General features: G+C 29.7%; 1 protein-coding gene and 1 long non-coding RNA gene across 6 annotated transcripts in view; both read right to left on the reverse strand.

The window, feature by feature from the left end:
* Positions 1-525: 525 nt before the first annotated feature.
* Positions 526-22,421, reverse strand: part of LOC122513622 (proton-coupled amino acid transporter-like protein pathetic) — a 38,452-nt gene continuing 16,556 nt past the window's right edge. For 3 of the 5 annotated variants that reach the window (XM_043630056.1, XM_043630058.1, XM_043630057.1), the window contains exons 3-6: positions 15,159-15,244; positions 6,184-6,591; positions 3,690-4,068; positions 526-1,295 (exon numbers count right to left, since the gene is read on the reverse strand). In XM_043630056.1, coding sequence (XP_043485991.1) covers positions 705-1,295; positions 3,690-4,068; positions 6,184-6,591; positions 15,159-15,244 — 1,464 coding nt within the window. In that variant the 3' untranslated portion in view covers positions 526-704. Of the gene's footprint in view, positions 1,296-3,689; positions 4,069-6,183; positions 6,592-10,278; positions 10,742-15,158; positions 15,245-19,366; positions 19,559-22,421 lie in introns of those variants that run through there. The other 2 variants (XM_043630054.1, XM_043630055.1) reach the window with 2 other exon arrangements.
* On the reverse strand, positions 11,708-15,152 carry LOC122513624. Its single transcript, XR_006302805.1, has 2 exons — positions 15,020-15,152; positions 11,708-12,023 (listed from the first exon to the last, which is right to left on the reverse strand). It is a non-coding gene; the product is annotated as an uncharacterized LOC122513624 (long non-coding RNA).

The raw sequence follows: 22,421 nt of genomic DNA on the forward strand, positions 1-22,421 counted from the left end.
TCGAAAAAATTCGTCGAAAATTGTTATATAAAATTAAATAGAATAGAGACGAAAAAAAATGAAATTAAAAAAAAATTAAGAAAAATCTTTTTCCTTTGTTTTTCTTTTCCGTAAATTTTTCGTAACAATCATTGATCATAACGTTGAATAATAAATATATATTTCGTTCACCGATAAAATCTACTAAACATGCAAAGAAATGAATAATGTACGACACGTATTACTTTTACTATGTGTTATAACATATCAAATAGAAATATCTAATAGAACTAAAAAAGAAACAAAATAATTAAAAGCGGAAGGAAAATTTGATTGCGGTGTCCTCATCGTCAATACGATCATCGATATCATCGCGATCGCGATTAGTTTAATAAAATAATCTAAGCAGCTCGTACTCATATTTCTCGCGATTACTTGTCGGGTCAATCGTTTTCATTATTCGTTCATGATGGTGTATTTATTTGAACGTCATACTAGGCCGCAGCCATCTTTTCATCTTCATCTTCATCTTCATCTTCATCTTCATTTTCATCTTCATCTTCATCTTCATCTTCACCCGTTTGCTTCTTCTAGGCAATTATCCTTCCGGAAAATAGGAATGCGAGCGAGGGTGCGAACTTAAACACAACTGGGCGTTTCTAATACGCAAGTAAAAATGATTGTTGTTCGTTCGCGCCGCTCCTCATGTTGCCTCAGTAACCTGTTCACTTTTGCTCAATGATTTCTTTGATGCTGACATAAGAGCCAGTTAAAAATCCGAGCACCCCGAAACAGATGATAGCAAGATTCTTCCAAAGTCTCCATTTGTACCTTCCAAGGCCATTTTCTTGTTCCCAAACTGTGACCAATTCGATAACCGATGGAAACATCATGCCAAGTGTTGACAAACAAACAGCTCCTACTAACGAAATGAACGGGCCGAGTGACGGCATAGCGATTGCTACGGATACCGTGAAAATTACCAAAAATATTCTGAGCGAATATTCGGCAAATACTTTTCTAGAGCCAAAATAATGTCGAATGTTTTTCCATATGATTTCCATAGGTACGTAGAATTGTAATCCGTAAGTAAAGAATATCGCAATAGCAATCATGATTTTAGCTGATTGGGCGAGTATTTCGTCTTGGGGTGGATTTAACGTGATCGATGCTGCTGTTTTTTCACCGTATTTCCAATATCCGAAGAATCCTACGGTACTGTATAACAATACGACGAAAAACATTCCGGTATTTAAGACTCCTGGACAACCAATGAAATGAGTTGGGGTTTTCATGTTGTTTTCCAAAGGCATTACCTGTAAACAATAATTACAATTACTTCGTTATGAAAGATTCAACACCGAAACCTATTTCATTTGACTATTCATTTATTCTATATACTCTGCAAGATAAACGTAATCCGATTTTTTTGTTGACCGTATCACTAATTTTGCTGAATCAATTTTAAACTGAAACAATTTTTTTTCCTTATCATTTTTATTCCGTCAATTAATCCTTTTAATTTTGGAAAATAAAATGACCCATGTTGCACCGAAATTTTTATTTCTTTTTTTTAAATTGAATAGAAATTGATTAATTTTTATTAACAAATGAATAACGTAATATAAATACATACATACATAAAAAATAATAATAATAAGAATTGAATGAAGTTTCTTTTGTTATAAGTTGGAACTCAAATAGTTTCCCACCGTGCACATTTACGCATCAAAAAAAGGTGGGATACTTTTAATACGAATTAAACGAAATGTTTTAACTCGGCACGCAGGAACTGCGTTAGGATCGCAGAAACCGGGCGGCATAATTGGAAAGTTTAATAACAGTTCTTAACCTTTTAACTGGGGATGATGAGTTAACTCGTCATAATACTTTAAAGACGACGCGAGTCTATTTAAACTCGATACATCATTTGATTTCTTTTTTTTCTTTCTTATTTAAGAACATATATAGGGGTAAGGTTGCTTAAATCGTACATTTGAATCTGTAAATTGAATATCGTATCGAACATAATTCTCCTATAGTGACCATTAATTATTCAATAACGTCAACAATATTAATTCATATGATCAGTGTTATTTGTTACCGACTGATGATGAGTGCTATAGCATTAAATCTTACTTATCTTATCTTATCTTATTTCGTGTATATATTTGATTGGTTTAACAACGTTATATTATTTATTCATCTGAATTTTTCTTTCTTTTAAAATATATTTATTCTCTCTATAACGTAATTTATTTTTCTTTAACGCAAATTTCTCGTACAACGTGTTATACGATAAAATGTAAGAATTTACAAATTAAATTTGTTTCGATTTAAATTTACATTCTTGTTTTCGTGACTAGCGATTTTCTGTTCTCTTTCGTAATATTTGTTTCCTTTTTGTTTTAATTTTTATTTTTCAACACTATTATCGAGAATAATTTTTCGAAAAAGAAGGAATTTTTTGTTTAAAACTTTTCCCTACTAGCGCCGACTATAGCCGGCATCCATGCGACAATCTGTGTATAAGAGTGCCGACTATAATCGTGAAGAAAATTCAACTTTTTTTGTAGAGTATCTTTTGATTTTATTGACCCATATTGAATTAATCTTACTAAAAATATATTTTGAAGGCATCTGATATATTCTGCTCGTCAAAATAAGTCACCAAAAGTTGGCATTGAGAAACGAAAGTAAATAATATTCAACAGTTTTATGCCATGTTCCATGTTCCACTGTTTTGATGCGTAAATGTGCACGGTGGAAAACTATTTGAGTTTCAGCTTATAATAAAAAACTTAATTCAATTATTATTATTATTTTTTTTTATGTATTTATTTATATTACGTTATTCATTTGTTAATAAAAATAATTTCTATTCAATAGTATTTTTTATTATTTATTTATTTTATTATTATTTAATTTTATATAGCAATATAAAAATGTAATTATTATTATTCTTTCATGTGTTTTATATTATGTCATTCCTTTGTTAATAAAAATAAACAAACTTTGTGTCCTCGAATCTTTTTATTTTCTAAAATTCCTTGCCTCAAAGGATTAAGCTGAATAAGTTATAAACAGCCCACAAATGAATAGCACATATTTAATATGATCTAAACTAGCAATACTGAACACATGCAGACCGGCGGTCCGAAACGGTCAATCATGAATTTATCTTCTTTTTTTGTTTGTAGCAATAAAAATTGAATGACAGCCACTTGACCCCTACCCAACCAATTTCCCACCTTTCCTGACCAATCACCCGTATAAACAATATCAAATATCATTAATATTTAGACTTATTGTTTTCCCATCCCAATAACGTTTGTTTTTTAACTATCAATTATGAAAATATCTATTAGGGTGAACCAAAATACTTTTTTTCAATTAATATTTCCAAAGTAAATTTCACAAAACCAATTTATTATGGAGTTTATAACAATTGATAACACAATAAGCTCACGAACTTTTGGTTCACCCTAATATTTCAGCCAATGCCACCAATGTATGGCCCATTTGCTATAGGAAAAGGACGTGTATGAGGCCCACGAAGGAAAAATAGGTTTGAGTAGGAATAGGTTTGAATAGGAACGAGTTTATAAAACAAATAGAATAGGTTTGGTCTAGGAAATGGAAAGTTCAGAGTTAAAGAACAACGTTGACAATATCAATATGATAAAATAGATCAGAATGATGATACTTACGACACCAATGCCTTCAAGAGCAAAGATTGCTGTACCGAAAAAGAGTGGAAGTTGTGCCCAGGTAGAAAAGTTAGGTACATCGCTGATCGTTGGTAAATCGGTAAATATGTAATAGAAAGTTATTCCCATTCCTGTAGCGATCAATATATTGGCAAGCATAGAAAATGGTGCCAGGTACTTGAGATTTCTCACGAGAGAAAATATTATGAGGAAAGGTAAAAGTGCGGCCATGTATAATCTTAATCGATTAACTGATTCCCAATCTTGGCCCATTTGCGTGTAATACGTTACAACCTCTTCGAGATTCGTCGCAATAAATACGATATATACGCAACAGCATCCGATCAGATCAATTACGAGAAAGAGATTGATGGTAGCCCTGGAAAAAAAAAAAGAATACAAAATGACAATACAATTCACGGTCAGATCTATCACGAGGAAAAAAAAAGTAATGATTGACGGTGACCTTGTGAATGCTAAATCAAATTCAGGGTATGATATACAGGGTGTCCCAAAAATCACTTTATCCGAACTAACCAAGAAATTTGTATTCGTACTAACACTGTTATTTGAAAAATAAAATGTAATATATCAATTTGTTGCTTTATTTTTTTTTCCTATTCTATTCTATTGTATTCTACTCTATTGTATTCTATTTTATTCTATTCTATTAGCGATAAAGTGACTTTTGGTATAACCTTGGAACGAGAATCGGACACGAAATTTTTATTCATATTTTATATTCAATATGTGTATTTTATTTTTTATTTTATATTGAAAATTAATCTTACTCTTTAAAAGCGATCATTCGAATTTAATACATCGATAATCGGTACTTTTTTCGTGTCATTTTTCATGACAACCTTATAAATTTCGAATAAAAATTCCAAATACAATTTACATGGGTCTCGTAAAACTTCTATGCAAAAATATTCGTCATTTATGAGACATAGGGATTAAAACAAAAAATCATTGAAAGTTTCATTTACAAAATGTAGACCGTTTATTTTGAAAATGGTGCAAGTCCATTTTCTGTTGTTTCGAAAAAATTAAAGGTTTACGTATTGGTCAATTCAAAAATATTCAAACATTTCTATGTCAAATCTGGCAATGTTTCTATTAATTTATCAATGTATAATTTGATTATATAAATTTCTTTTAGGCTAATTTTACTAAAATAATGTATATTTACAGGCTGCAAATGAATTTTACACCACTTTCAAAATTAATCAATTGTTAAAATCGTTTAATTAGGTAGGTAAGTTTTTTGTTGTTCATTTCATGTAAAATGAATTTATCATGTTATTTATATTATTTTATAATATCATAATAATCCTGTGATATATACAGGAAATTCTTTTTTTTTTTATCTATAAAAATTAGACTTACACCATTTTCATAATCAATGATTACGTAATTTTTTTTACTTGCCAATTTTAAATTGGACAATTCCAATTAAAAATACCAAGCAGTGGCATTCTTTTCAGAAATTAAATACGAACAAATTATAAATAAAAAGTTTACCCTAAATTAAGCATAAATTACGTGATATATCAATTTTTTTTATTTTTAAGTAGACTTACAAGACTTTCAAAATAAACGGTCCATACGTTCTATTGGTTAAGAAAAAATGAAAAACAAGTAAAATTGGACAATTCCAATTAAAAATACCAAGCAGTGGCATTCTTTTCAGAAATTAAATACTAACAAATTATAAAAAAAAAGTTTACCCTAAATTAAGCATAAATTACGTGATATATTAATTTTTTTTATTTTCAAGTAGACTTACAAGACTTTCAAAATAAACGGTCCACACGTTCTATTGGTTAAGAAAAAATGAAAAACAAGTAAAATTGGACAATTCCAATCAAAATTACCAAGCAGTGGCATTCTTTTCAGAAATTAAATACAAACAAATTATAAAAAAAAGTTTACCCTAAATTAAGCATAAATTACGTGATATATCAATTCTTTTATTTTCAAGTAGACTTACAAGACTTTCAAAATAAACGGTCCACACGTTCTATTGGTTAAGAAAAAATGAAAAACAACTAAATTTGGACAATTCCAATTAAAAATACCAAGCAGTGGCATTCTTTTCAGAAATTAAATACTAACAAATTATAAATAAAAAGTTTACCCTAAATTAAGCATAAATTACGTGATATAGCAATTTTTTTTATTTTCAAGTAGACTTACAAGACTTTCAAAATAAACGGTCCACACGTTCTATTGGTTAAGAAAAAATGAAAAACAAGTAAAATTGGACAATTCCAATTAAAAATACCAAGCAGTGGCATTCTTTTCAGAAATTAAATACTAACAAATTATAAATAAAAAGTTTACCCTAAATTAAGCATAAATTACGTGATATATTAATTTTTTTTATATTCAAGTAGACTTACAAAATAAACGGTCCATACGTTCTATTGGTTAGGAAAAAATCAAAAACAAGTATAAAATAAGTATAAAAAAAGTAAGACATGAAACTCACTTGGCAAGACGAGCATATTTTTGTACGCCTTCGGGGCCAACGAGAAAAGCTGCTTCAGCAACATCAGCAAATCCCAAACTGGGAGTTTGTGTCCTTCTACAAAGAGCGTGTGCACATTTGACCAGTATATGTACACAGTAAGTGCAAACGGCACCGATGAAGAAAGTCGCGAATAGGCCAAAAATGAGTCCAGCATTTCTAAAGGCCAATGGCATAGCCAGTATGCCAGTACCAAGACTTCCTTTGAGCAGATGTATCAAAGTATCAAGATCCGAGGTTGGATGGGCCAACTTTCGATGTTCGAATGGATCATAAAGGGCTGCCTCTTCGTCATTGGGACGTTCCACGAGAGGTAAAGTAGACCCATTCGTAACGGTGATTGGTACGTCATTTTTCTCGCACTTGTATCTGTAAAACCGTGAACGTTAGTTTGGGTTCTGAATAAAATACAAATAAAAAGGTTGTACGATCTGTCATATATATATTATAGTATATATATCAAATCTCTAGATCTATTATACATGTATATATTTGTAATAAATATGAATACACATACATATACATACATAATGATATATTTATATATATATCTAACGATTTATATATGTAAAGTATACGTAGTTAAGTATTATATTTTATGCGTATGGAAAAAGGGAAAGTTTTCCTTTCTAGCCGCGAAAACACGACAAACGGAAGTGATTTGTACAAAAGGATTTAGGAACGTTGCAGTTCTTTTGTTTTTTTTCTTTTCTTTTCTTTTTTTTCTTATTTTTTGTATTTTATTTTTTAAAATCTTTCTACTCGTTCTTTCATAGAAATAGATTTCCGAAAAGGTACGCGTCTAATTGACTGTTTCTCTTTGGTTGTAAAAATAAAAAGAAATATTTATAAAAGGGAAGGAGAAGGAAAAGGAAGAGGATAAAGAAGAAGATAAAGATAAGAATAAAGGAAGGATAAAAGCAAAGGAAGTAACAAAGAATACAAACATACGGAAACATGCTCGTACGTTTGTATTATGCGTATACGTAACCAATTAGCTGCGATTAACGAGTATACTTGTCAATTGCAATTATTTGTTTTACGACGAGTTTACTCGTCATGCAGAAAAAAGTAATTACCATTTGTTATTTAATCGATTAGTTGTGGTAACCTCGTGAAAAAAAGTGTTTAATTAAATTGTGTCGTAGAAATCAAACGGTGACGAGTATACTCGGCAAACAAGGAGTATATATATATATATATATATATATATATATATATATATATATATATATATTTAGCTGTTATAATATTGAATCAAGTTTTTAATCAAATAATTGTTTTACTCTTTTTGTCTTTCTATGACGAGAATAATTGTCATAATAAAAAAACAAATATTGCAATTTATTCATGAAAAATATAGTCGTCATAATAAAATGATATTGCAATTTTTCCACGACGAATATACGCGTCATAAGAAAATAATATTGCAATTAATCCATAACGTTGTAACACAAAATATCGCAATTTATGCATAAAAAATATACTCATCATAATAAAATAATATTGCAATTTCTCCGTAACGAGTATACGCGTCATAGCACAAAATATTACAATTTTCGCATGAAAAGTATAGTCGTCATATTAAAATAATATTGCAATTTATCTATGACGAGTGTACCTATAATAAAACAAATTATTGCAATTTATACATGAAAAGTATACTCATCATAATAAAATAATATTGTAATTTATCTATGACGAGTATACTCGTCGTTCACAGCCAATTGGATAATTATATACGATCTAATGAAATAGAGGAACGAAAATTATTCAAAATGGATAGCGAAGGATTATGAAAAGGATTCATCGATAGAGCGGAAGCCTTGAGAAACGTAATATGCTCGAAGATGAATACCGAAGATTCGCGTTATAGAAAAATCACAATGTAGAGATAACATACGAAACGAACAGTAAACGGTAAGTCGATGGATAAATACGAAGAAGAACAATAAAACAAAATTCAAGGTCAAAAGCGAGCAAAATTCTTGTATATCGCGATTATTAAAACTGACATAACTTGTGATCTCTTTTTATTGATTGATTGATTGATTTATTTATTTATTTATTATTATTATTATTATTTCGTAATTAATTTCGGACGGACGAGAGCGAGCTACGAACGTTTCTTTAACGAAATTCTGATGTATGCTGCGATTTTATTGCAGATTCGATTTCGGCGCGTTCCCACGCATTATTTTTCTCCTTTTTTCTTTCCCTCTCTCTCTCTCTATCTCTCTCTCACTTTCTCGCTTTCTTTCTCTCTCTCTCTCTCTCTCTCTCTTTCCCTTTCCATTTCTCCCTTTCTTTCGAATCTTCTTTTTTATCCTGTAGAAAGAAATCTTACTCGCGCATTTAAGAACGGCTTTGAAAATTCGTTTATTGGCGGAGCTTATGATAAAGAGAGACATTATATATTGGTGTGTTTACAAAAAATTTGTGTACGTGTGTACCGTACAGTTGATTCGAACAAAAATATTTCGACGCTAACTAGTAAATTATACGACAATTACTTTTTCCACTTCTTATTTCGGTTTCTTAGAAAATCGACCCAAATTATTGTTTTTAGCAATCGATCATTTGTTAACCTTGGTTAACATTTATAATTTATACGTTAAATAATGAAAATTATTCGAAGAAATAAAGAGCAACAAGTATAATATTCTAGGATTGCATTTTGTTATACGAAATTGGAAACTTTGTGTTCATTCGTTTCGAATTTATTTCGAAGTACCGATAAAGTTGGGTTATTGTTTTTATCAAAACAACAATTAATACATAAAACGCGAATTTTGCAAATAAATTTTTCTACTCAAACCAAAACTGAATATTAATGGGGATTCATTTTTGATAGGATAATTCGAGAAATTTTAATTTATTTCAATAACCGAATTAGAAAACATAGATTCGAAAATGATTGGATAAATATCAGAATGTTTTGTACAAATTAAAAAATAATTTGTCAAACAGATTAACAATAAAATATGTTCTAAAACAAAATGATTACATTGTGAAGTATTACAATTTTATTATGATACGCTGAATGCCACGCTAATTTGTCAATACGAATGCGTTAAATATTACGTTGAAATATTAATTAGAACAAATAAGTTAAAAGTATGTAATTATATACAATTTATTAATCCTAATGGGGGTCACCGGTGGCTCCCGCAACGTTGAAACGGATTTCTTTTTTCTGGCTTGATTAAAAAAATCTTGCGAAAAAAACTAAGCTGTGAAATAAAAAAAAATGTCATGAGAAGCCAAAACCAAACAATGATCTTGTAAAATATGTTAGAGAAAAGATTTCAAAAAGCAAAATATTATTTCCAAAAAATTGTGACATATTATGAAAACTATACCAATTCACATTTACCTTGTTCGGAATGTATTAATACTACAAGTCTTAATTTGCTTGTATAATATTTAATCTATTAACTTAATTATTATCAACAAATTACAAAAAATTGATTTTTTGAATTTTTCTACACAAACATCATGAACATATTTTACTCACAAAAACAAGAAAAAAATGTTATATAAACATATATCATTTAAAGCTTTATTAAAATGTTATAACACAAATTGTAAAACAGTTTAAATGTGTTGCTTAAAAATAATATTCAGCGGTTTTGCATATATTGTTTAATAACTTTGAGTGATTCAAGGTATTCTTCTCTAAACAATAGTTCGATCACCTAGATCACTTAACCTAACCTCATTAGATTTTTATTTCTGGGGGATACTAAAACAAGAAGTGAGATGCAGTTGCATCCCTAATTCGCGTAATTATATAATTACAAGTATCTCAAGAATAATAAATGACCTAATCGCTAAGAACAATAATCAGAGTGATGATTGCTTTACAAAGAACCGAAATATGAAGCCACAAAAAGCTGATCTTACTATAGTGTCCAAATATTTCAATGAATCACTGTACTTATGTATGTGTGTATGTATGTATTCGTGTAAATAAATAATAAAAAGTGTTGTAAAAATCATGTTGAAAAAAAGTCGTGTTTAAATAGATAGAGTTGTGTATAGGTATATAGGTACCCATTTAAGGTGCTTGCAGTAGTTTTCTCTCTCTCCGTAGTCGTCCGAAGCTTTCTGTGTCTGAGAAAGCTCCGAATGGAGCTTTTACGTAGCTTGTCGTACGCAAAGCGTGTCAGGTCAGGCTCAGAGGAAGCTGCCACCACCGCACTGCATCCCAATAGACGCATAATTACCCAGCGCCAAGACACAGTACGACGACAAACAGGCCATCTTTGCTTTCTGACAATATTTTGCTCATGTGCTCTATCTCTATCTCTCTCTTTCAAAATATATATCTCTCTATCTCTCTATCTTTCTTTCTCTCTTTCTATTTTTTCATTTGCATATTTTTGCCGAGGAACAATTTCATTTCAAATAACGCGCCATTCTTTTTTTCATTTTGCATTCAAAACAACGCCATCTTTCCACGACGACGACAATGACGACGACGAAGACATTTCTTTTTTTCATTTTCTCTTTCTTTCTTTCTCTTTCTCTTTTTCTCTCTTATTTGCATAATTAGTGCCAATTCTGTTTTTTTATTAACAATCAGTTTGTTTGACATTTTGGTTTTTTTCTTTTAGCTCTCTCTCTCTCTATCTCTCTTTATATTTCTCACTCTCTCCCACTCTCTCTCTCTCTCTCTCTCTCCCTCTCTCTCTCTCTCTTTCTCTCTCTCTCTCTCTCTCGCCCTATTTTTTTCTTTTTTTTTTGTTTTTTGATTTTACATACTCGACAATTCAAAACTAACCTCTTAACTGTGCCCCTAGAACAGGGGTACTCAACCTTTTTCCTTCGGGTGCCGCATAATGTTCATTTCCTATATCAAGCAGGTCGCACATTAGCGCCAATTGAAAATCGATGACTAAAAGAAAGAAAAAAAAAAAGGGAAAAAAAATCATGACTGGGTGTACCGGGCCGCACGCGGCCCGTGACCGCAAAGTTTGATATGACTGCCCTAGATGACGAGTATACTCGTCAAACGCCGAGTATTTTTGAAATTGTTGCTGTAACATTTAATTGAATTATAACTAAATAACCTCTAAGATTTTTTCTTTCTTTTTTTTTTCAAAATTATTAAACTTAGAAAGCATATTTAGAAGGAAAACAATTGATCTTTAAAGCCTCGTAAAGAAGAAAAATTCAAATGACTGCTTTTAATAATAATAATAAGTAACATTTTTGATCTTTCTATTTCATTGAAAAGTAATTATTCGTTTTCTGTCAAGAATAAAAATCAATATTTTAAAAAAACAATACATCAAATATATAATATAAATAAATAATTTACGAATGTGTAAATATAAATGTTTTAAAAACTGATCAAAAACAACGTGTTCAATGTTGATGTAAAAAATTTGATGACAAATAAATAAATTTAAAAAATAAATATTCTCGTACGAAGAGTATGCTCGTCATTCACAGTTAAGAGGTTATAACAGATCGTCCATTTTGATATTAGGTGTGTCCAGTATTGTCATTTACGTTCGTCCGTTCGTCATGTCGTTTCGCGTCGCGGTCGCGTTTCGCGGCTTTCTGCACAACCAATAATCGGTTCGTGTTTTCATTATTTTCATCGTCAGCTCATCCGGACGAACAGATTTATATATTTTTTGCATATAATTTTTTGTTTATTCATTCTTAATAACTGCAACGCAGTTCAACGATATACATATATCGTCATATCTATCTTTCTCTCAATTGTTACTCGCAGAGCACTTTGTTCAAGCCCGATATATATGCCCGGAGTTTGTTTATACATGAGTCTGGAATCATATAAATGCACATATTATACAGTAAAGACAGATCGTTTATCCTTTAAATATTAAACTACTACTTTTTCGCGTTCTTCGCTTTTATTTTATATTTTTTATTTTATTTTATTTTTTTTTTTTTTTTGCATACCGCATGACCTCAACCACGAAACATTTTATTCCTGTTGATTTTCACGAGAAAACCAATCATTGGAATTATTCTTTCTGCTGCACCCTCCTCCTCATCCTCCATCTCCTCCTCGTTCTTTTACGCGAGAACAAAATCGTTTCATGATTTAGCACCATTAGTATACTATTTTTGTTCCATCATATATTGCGCCATCTTTGAATTCGTCAGGATTTTTGATTTTGTCAAGGTTTCGTTCGTTTTATACAGGGTCATTGAAAATGGTTGGATGGTTTCAATTAAATCATAATTCCGCAAAGTAATTAGCCGAATGAAGAAATATTTCTTTCAGCAAATACTTTCGTAGCTCTACAAATTTGTTTTTAGACGTGACTGTACATTGTTATTGTTTTTTAAAGTGACAAAAAGAGTATTTATCACTGACGAAGCAACATTTAACGTGAATAACTATGTAAATCAGCACATTTTTAGGATCTCATTTTTCTTAACAATCAAAAGTAATCGTGAAGTATAATATCTGAGATTTTCTGAAAGTAAATGTGTTGTGTTACAGGTACAATTACAGGAAATCTTTAAACAATACGTTTATCCTAAAGTCAAGTAAATTGACAACATGAAAATAGCATATGTGAAATGTTCCAATAACACGAAGCACAGTGGTCTCAGATCTTCAAAACGTGACCGAATGTCGAATAAAAAATATTTTTTTAAGATTTTTCACTCTTGGAATGTTTTTACTAGACCCCGTAGTAACTTTTTACAGCAATAAACAAGTGCTTATGTACACCTGTAAATTTTTAGTTTAAACGTGATCATATTTGTGACTGACACGCTGTTTCCCGGAAAATTGTGGTCTTGTTTAACTGATTTCAAAACACATAAATATAAAATATCCGACTGACAGTAAGTACAATTAAATTATGTTGTCCAATATTCGTATAAATAACAAATCTAACTCTGAGTAAATTTTCTCAACAAATCCTGCGCTCTAATAAGCTTTCAATTATTTATCGAAACATAACCTAAAAAATTATCTGCCATTAGCTGCTATTTTAGCTCGTATCCACGATTATATACGATATAATGCACAAATGTAATTATAAAGACGTTACACTTTGTTCATTACTTTAATAAACAAATTGTATGATTGTTCATTTAGAAATCGAACGTAAATATATCGAATAACTGTGCATACAATTTTAATTCACCGTAAACTGTTGCCTTCGATTTTATTTCCGATTGATCAATTGATAGAAAACAAAAACACAAAAATCCTGCAACAAGTTTATTAAAAAATTACTTTATAGTTTATTCTCCTTCGATTTTTAATTTATTCAGATCCGTTAATATTAAAAAATTTAATAAAAAAAATAAAAAAAATATCAGATTCGTAATCAGTGACCACAAAATCCCTCGAATATTAATTTTCTAAAACATTAAACTAAATTTTCATATTTTTAACTTCATTACAATAAATACCACCTCATTTAATAATAAATTTCGAAATCAATGAATTAATAAATCCATTCCAATGTTTTGACCCCACTGAATTCGTCAAAAAAAAAAAAGAAACTATTAGAGTTTCCAAACACGTTCTACTTGTATTTGATTTTTATTTTACTGTTATAGTTTATAAAAGATTAATTTTAAAAAAAGTATCCAACCTTTTTTTTTTCAATGACCTTGTGTTATAAAACATACCTGTACGTGACCGTTATCGATTAAAAAATAATCCTAATTCGTGTACAAATTAGAGTCATTAAAACGCGTGATAGAAAATAAATGACGATATAATATTAAAAATCAAAGAAAATTCTAGAACCATCGTAAAAACGGTAAAGTCTTGATAATAAATTTACGTAACGTATCAATCCCATCACGATATCTTTCTTTTTTTCTTTTTACAATGATGAAATTAAATGAAAACCAATAGGAAATGATCTAATATTCGATTTAATGTCAAAGATCAAGTACATGACGCGTGTTAACCGATAATGCGAGTTCATTCTCTGATGCAATATACTTGCCGATGTTTAATACGATCTCGAGTTTATAATAATAATAATAATAATAATAATAATAATAATGATGATGATGATTATACTAATCGAACGAGTGAGCGAGCACGATTAAGCACGAGTTTAAAAGAGCGAAAATAACGCCGAGGGTGCAGCAAGAACGCAATGCCTCCGTCTGATTCGCGTTAAATAATTCGAAAGGTGCAACGCTTCAAGGTCATCGAATTCGGGGGGGGGAAGCGAACAAGAAATTTCATCTGATAAGTTTATTCTTTTGTTTTTTTTTTAATTATTATTATTAATAATAATCATTCGAGATGTAAAAGCAGAACAAAAATAATAAATTGATTTTGTCGTTTAATTCGAATTGAAGGGGAGGAAAAAAAAAGAAAAAATTGATTTTATAATAATAATAATATTATTATTATTTTATAATAAATTAATTTTAATTAATAAAATAAATTTTCTTTTTATTATTTTTTATTAATTTTATTGATTAAATTTCATAATAATAATAATAATATTATTATTATTATATATCGTATTAATATTATTATTATTATTTTATAATGATAATAATATTATTATTATTATAAAATCAATAATATTATTAATATTGAAAATATTGAAAAGAACGTATTCGTGAAATCAAGAAGCGTTACTTGCGTTCCGGCTACAAAGAAAAAAAAAAAACTTATTGAAATATCAGCGATCAGGCGGTATGCAATGATAAGAAGGAGGTATAGAATTAAAAAAGAAAAAGGGTACACAAAGAGAGTGAGAGAATACACATATATAACGAGATGCAATGCACAATATATGATCCTCGGGGTGTCACTCACGTTCGCTCGAGCGCGGAGCAATTGGATTTGGCAATAAAGCAATGGCGATGATCGGTCGTGGTAGCGGATAACGTAATCGAACTCTCTCGATTATCACCGAACCACTTGTTCGATTTCATAAACCAACATGGAAACTTACTTGACGAGAACCATGTCTGACAGTTCTGTTTTCACACCGTGCTTCTTTGGGTCGTATTCTGCTATCATCGGGCGCATGGGCGTCCTCTGTAAACAAATTATTATTTTGTTTTGTTAATTATTCGTATATATACCTCTGTAAGCAAATAATTATTTTGTTTTGTTAATTATTCGTATATATATATTGCGTTTGAAATATTTTTAAAAATATTATCATTTGAAATATTTCTAAATAAAACTTTGCAAGTCAAAAGGATATATTTAAAGTGCAATATTTATATTTTCTGAGCTCTAAGATTAGGCATATAATAATTTTAGTCAATTATTCATATATATAAACTATTAAAATATTTAAAAAGAATTCTGGAATCATTTTTTAATCATTTTTTTGACTTGCAAAAGGATATATTTAAAGTGCAATATTTATATTTTCTGAGCTCTAAAATTAGGCATATAATAATTTTAGTCAATTATTCATATATATAAACTATTAAAATATTTAAAAAGAATTCTGGAATAATTTTTTAATCATTTTTTTGACTTGCAAAAGGATACATTTAAAGTGCAATATTCACATTTTCTAAATTCTAAAATTAAACAAATAATAAGTTTAGTTAATTATTCCTATATATAGTTTAAACTAATATAATATTTAAAAAGAATTCTGCAATAATTTATTAATCATTTTTTTGACTTGCAGAAGGATATATTTAATGTGCAATATTTATATTTTCTGAGCTCTAAAATTAAGCATATAATAAGTTTAGTTAATTATTCATATATATAGTTTAAACTAATAAAATATTTAAAAAGAAATCGACAATAATTTAATATTTTTATTCTTTTTACTTGCAAAAAGATTAATTTAAAGTGCAATACTTAATAAGAATAAGTACTAAAATCAAACAAATAATAATTTTATTTAATATTACTCATTTATATCGTTTAAACTATTGAAATATTTAAACAAAAAGATGTACTCTCTTTTAATCCTTTTAGTGTCGAACGATAAAATATCATCGCGTATGCAATGATGTCTAATTATTTGAAGTTATAAATAATTCAATTTATTCAATTCGTTGCAAGATAATTAAAAATACTTTTTATGGATTTAAGGTTATGTTATATTCTATACTGATTGGTGGAAAGGCTGCGTATACTCTACAGCGATAAAATAGAAACACGATACTGAGCATCGTCTTTAAAACGTAATCGATAAATGTAGATAGCTGTTAAAACAAAAATCACTTGATGTGTCATGCACAATTTGTAATCTGTTCAATAAAGGATTACACGATGTACGTGTTACCGCTAAAGTGCAGAAATCAAGTATTCTACAGATTATGTAGATAATATGTAAATTAACTAGGGTAATCTGTTGAAGTATCGAAAATTTTTTCATTTCTCAAATTATCTAGATAATTTGTATATTACCGTTAAAGTGACAATAAAATCTTTGCTGGAACAACAGCAACGTTTCTGTACGCTTAAATTAACATAATGTTATTTATTTATTTTTCGATATCTAAAGAATCAAATTAATACGATCAAACAATCAACAAATTAGTTGATAAAATCAATCATCAATCAATTAAGAAACTATAATAGAAAGAATCAAACTATTTAAATTATTATTACAATTAAATAAATCAATTTATAAATCATATGATAAAATTATGCTTAATTATTAGTACAATTATTAGACACTTTGAATTACATAACAATTGGTTTTAACGATAAACACACCTATTTGTGATATTTTTAGATTTGTAGTAACATTTTCGGAAACCCTGCCCAGTACCAAGGGATTATTTTATTGCTGTTTAACGTAAAGATATTTCTACAGCAGGAACATTTTCTGTAACGATACTTCAATGATAAGGAAGCCGTTAATATGCACATTATCTAGATAAAATGCAGAAAATTCTTGATTCCACACGTAAGCGGAGCAAATCAGTTAATCTGATTATCAGATTATCTGATTAATCAGATTAGCTAGGTAATCTGCACATTTACTGCTTTCGAGCTTTAGCGATAAATCAATGTTTAATAAATTATTCGTGTTAATAATAATAAGTAAATATTAAACCTTTTCACACAACACACCCAATAGCCAGATAACTAAATATAAATATTTATAATAATAATAAAATTTTTGTTCATATACTAGCTACACCAATCATTTATTTTGTAGCACATCATTTTGATGTTTGCTGTACTTTGTACTAAATGATTTACATAAAGTAGCTATGATCAAACGATAATTTTTCTTACGTGCAAATACTAATTTTAAGAAGAGAATTTATTTGTCTCCTTTTTCATACTGTTTTATATTTACGTTATATGTATGATTTTTAACAAATTTTATATTTCAATATAATTGGCATTACTTTATATTCATTATTTTATTAAAAATATAAATAAATTAAAATTATAAAATAAATTAAAATTGAAAATATTCCTTATTATTTATTATTTTTGTAAATATTTTTACTTTGGTTTTTATCATTTTTTTTTTTCCTGAAACCTTAAAAAATACGTCAAATTTTCCCCATAAGTTAGAATACTTTTGATCAGCACTAAAAGGGTTAATTCATTCTAATATTATCCTTGGAAAAAAGGGGGCTAAATATTTCAAATGAAAAATTTATATTTTCTAGCACCGTCAGTTGTAAGGGCTTAAAATTAAAGTACTACAGTGATTGCTCTGACGATGCAATGCTGCGAGCCAAGTATACTCGAGTTGATTCGAGTTCGTTGGTCCCGTCTACGAGCTATTCCAAGATTCGTGAGTTTCGAGAGCAAAACGTGCACGAGAACTAAGACAAATATTTCAAGCAACAACTAAAGCGCCGTTTTGATTACGAAAAGGTACATAGAAAATTAATATTAATTCTTTAAATGTAAGAAAAATTTGAGAAAATAAACAGAAATCCGAATTCTACGCACGAATTATTTTCTTATTATTTTATTAATTATTCAATTATTTCGATATCGAGTTGTCCGAAAAATTCGTACCAATTTGTAAACAACAAATATTAATCGACAATCCAATAATAAATGAATGAAAAATAATAAAAAAAGATTATTCATATATGCATATTAAGGTATTCAAAAAAAGTGGGAAGCTTTTAACTTCATCATACTTCATAGAATTAAACCTAATTACAGTTCATGTATATTTATTTATATCGGTTAAATGACCGGTTTTTAAATAAATTTCCATTTTCTATAAATATTAAATAAAACAATTTTCGAATAATAATAATAATAATAAATGAATATTTATTATTATAATTGTTTGTTAATTAAATGAAAGAAAGAAAAAAAAACATTTGAAATTTGTTTATCTGACCGATTATTCGTTCGTATCGTTTAATTAGAAAAGAAATATTCTGATTTATCAGTTTTTTTCCATCTTGATAATTTTCTTTGTTCTTTCTCAATACATTTCAGCTGTAAAATATAATCTATAAATATTGAAACAATTGTGGAAGTTATGAGTGTTTGAAGGTACGCATATGCGCCAAGCCTTTCGTGTTATATTAAAACTTTACCGTTTTTCATAAAACCGCTTTCACCGAATTGGCATACACGAAAGCTCTCGACAAATTATTGACCTATTAATTTCTCGTAGAATTCATTTTACACCTGCATCTTTTTTGATACATCGAGACCAACGAAAAATGAAGAAAAATATCAAAGATATTTCTTCCTTTTCTAATTTTAATTTTAAATCTAAAGAAGAAAAAAAAATAAGCGAAAAATCCACGAAATATTTTGAACGTTCGCCAAATTCTTTTTTTACCGTTCCTAATTTTTTCCCCGAAGGACAATCAATAAATAGATAAATAGACAAACGTTTTTACAAAAATAAATTTCTTTTCTTTTTTCTTTTCCAATAATTCGCAAGGAATCAAATAACGTAACGATAACAAATTTTCAAATAAATATTGCAACCGAATAATTGTCAATAAATGTTACACTTCAAATTCGATTATAAAAAAGAAAAAAAAATTCACAAGAAAAGTGTGTTAACACAATTATGATAAATCAGAATACACCTCATCATTTTCATTGACAAACCGTTTAAAAAATAATCAATTGAAATAAAAGTAATCAAATAAAATTCCAGAAGTATGATCGTATTTGTTAAATGTAAAATAATCATTAAAAATAATATCTCGCTCAGGCGAAATTATTCTTCACCCTGATTCGAGATCGATGATCGTTGTTAGATGTCAGTGAGAGTGAACTCATCTCCACATCGTGAACGCTATCCGCATTTCCCATTTTGATCAAAGTATTTCTTCCAAATAGTCGAAAGGTATTCCTTTGTTTATTTGTTGTTGTTGTTGTTGTTGTTGTTCGTAACACGTAAACGCACAGAGTTAAATCTACTTTAAAAAACTAAAACTATCATTCCACTCGCGTGAGAACCGATTAAAGTAAAAAGTATGTCCAAAAAACAGATCGGACTTTGTATTGTTTATAAATCCAATAATGTGTTCTGTCAATCGTTCGAGAAAATAATCGACAAAGCGAATACATTTCAATGTAAATAAATAATATTTCAATATTTCAATATAGGCCCGCAAATCTTGCAATGTGTGCGAACCTTAAAGAATTGAAACTTGATAGACAGACAGACGAACAAACAAAATAAACAAACGAAAAAAAAATAAACTAAATGATCAAGAAATAAAGAGAAGAAGGTCTTAATCCGATAGATCTCGCCGATAAAACTGTTTTCTAAATCTCTTTCTGTACAACCCCGAAGTGTTGGTGGTGGTGGTGGTCCATTCCGTCGCACCGTTCGACGCGAGTAGAAACCGCGACGTAGAAAAGCCGCGGATCGTTGCCAAATCTTTCGGCAATGTCCCGAGGACGGGTACGAACTCTTTATATACGACTAACGACTACGAAAATAGGAAGAACAAATAGACGCGTGTCGTCTACTTCACGTGAACTAAGTAACAACGATGACTACTAAACACTTAGACGATGGTCTATAACCCGACTGCAACATCTGTACAAACGTTAACCAACAAACGTAAGGACACTTTAAGAAAAATTGTCGTCTTATTGTTAGCAACTATCGTCATAATATCGTTTGTCGCATAGTTTGACCAGCCATTTAGAATCCTTCCACTCCCTCTTCTTTTTTTTTTTCTTTGAAACACTCGTTCTTATGCAAAAATAAAATTACTGTCTCTCTCCTCCCACTCCAACAACCCCTACCTCTCTCTCTCTCTCTCTGTGTCTCTCATTCTCATTCTCACTTTTATTTTCTAAAGTCAATTTAACGTGCACGCTAAAGACAGGTGTCATCGCCCACGCCGATCTTTATTTTCGATCTTCGAGCCCGAGCTAGCTCGTTTAAGAGTTACGTTAACATTTTGTAACAGTCGTAACGTCATCTTATTCTTATTACGTAGGACACTTCTTAATGTACGTATATATACTTGAAGATTTGTTAATCAGCGAAAAATATAACTTAATAGTGCTATTATATTTCTTTCTCTCTCTCTCAAGGTTATTTGTTTTTTCTTTTATACCTCTGCGTGATACGATGCGATACGATTACGATACGGGATACGATACGACGGAACGGAATGGCGCCGAGCGGCGCCGCGCCGCACACAACCCACGGCTCGAATCGAATCGTTTGCGGTCTATTTAGAGCACGCGACACGGCGCCTCGGTTAAGAAGCTACCGTATATCGTTTCTAACATAACACGGGAGATTAAAAAAAAGATCCCTGTTATACCTGAACAAGGATACGTAACATTGAAGGATTAACGATACGTTCATGTTCACGTTCACGAGCGCATTTCACGTCATTTACCCCCGTGGCGCCTACATGCATTTTTTTTATTAAAATTTTTTATTACACCTGATAAAGAAAGTTGTATCATATAATTATGTTCGATGCATTATTTGCGCTGAGGTCACCGATGACCCCCGAGGCGCTGTAGACCATTTTTGTGATTAGCTGTTTCAAACTGTCCCAAAATGAAAGTTGATTTGTCAGTTCATCAATGTGAAAAACTATAAAATGTTATTGGAAATTGGTAACAGAGCTTTTACTGATTACTTGTGTTGTAAATTAAATGATGTTCGAAAAATAAAGTAAATCGAAAAATATTTCAATTCCCGATTTTAGGATGAAGTTAGCAAAGTATTGAGTACATTGTTCTGATGTTGAAGATTGCATTTCATCAAGCAATTATGTATAGAAAATACGTCGTTACGTGTCATGCATATTTTTATTGTATTAATAAAATTATTTTTGAATGTTCTCTGTATGTCATTATTTTCTTCAAACCCTTATAAAGACAAAAATTTATCAGTATCGATATTTACTCTAATTATTACTATAATTTTTACTATTGGCCGTGTTGAGGTCACTGGTGACCTACACGAGAGTCAACGCGTTAACCGGTAATTGGATTAAGCGGCTGCGTAGGGCCCCTCACCTTGGGGCCCTCTGAATTTTAAAATTTAGTCTTCAAATTTATTTTCATTGGAATTCGAGAGAAAAATCACGCATCTTTTTTTTTTCCATAAATTTAGTTAATATGTTACACGGTATGAACATTTTTAATTACTTTTATGTTTTTGTTAATAACCTAATAGGAGCGGGTGATTTTTTCAGTATGAAACTGTTCTATTATACGCCTTATATTATTCTATTCACGCTTTTCTTACTTCCGTTTAAAATGTACAATTACAAATCGCGAGAATATCACGAGAATTCGACGTTTTTCCTTCTTCCTTTAAGATCTGGTATTTTAATCTTGCAAATTGAACTGATACGACAAGTATTCCGTTTTTTCTTCTTCGATTGCAAGAAGTTCATTGAATCGATTTAAACGTTGTCGGTTATACGTATTTTTGGTAGTGATATAAAGTAGTAGTTCTCAAGTTGTCCCACAAAGGGACACAACTTGATATTTAAATAGAACAATTCGAAACTTTGACCGCCATGTCGAGTTCACACCTTTTGTTCCAGGCGCCACGAAAGTATTTCCATTATCCTATGTATATGATAAAATAATAATAAATATGATTATATAAGATCGCATTCTTATTCATAGAGCTTTTATCTTGCTGGAGGTCACGGGTGACCACCGTGACACTTTGGTGCACTCGATTGCTCTTGATAACATTTTTGGAATATTTATTTACAAGTATTGCTTAGAATCCGATCAAAAAAAGTATTACGTACTGAGGAGATGACATTGGTTAGCCTCATTTTTG

Source organism: Polistes fuscatus, unplaced genomic scaffold (assembly GCF_010416935.1).
Source record: "Polistes fuscatus isolate 324 unplaced genomic scaffold, CU_Pfus_HIC Scaffold12, whole genome shotgun sequence".
Classification (NCBI taxonomy): Eukaryota; Metazoa; Arthropoda; class Insecta; order Hymenoptera; family Vespidae; genus Polistes; species Polistes fuscatus.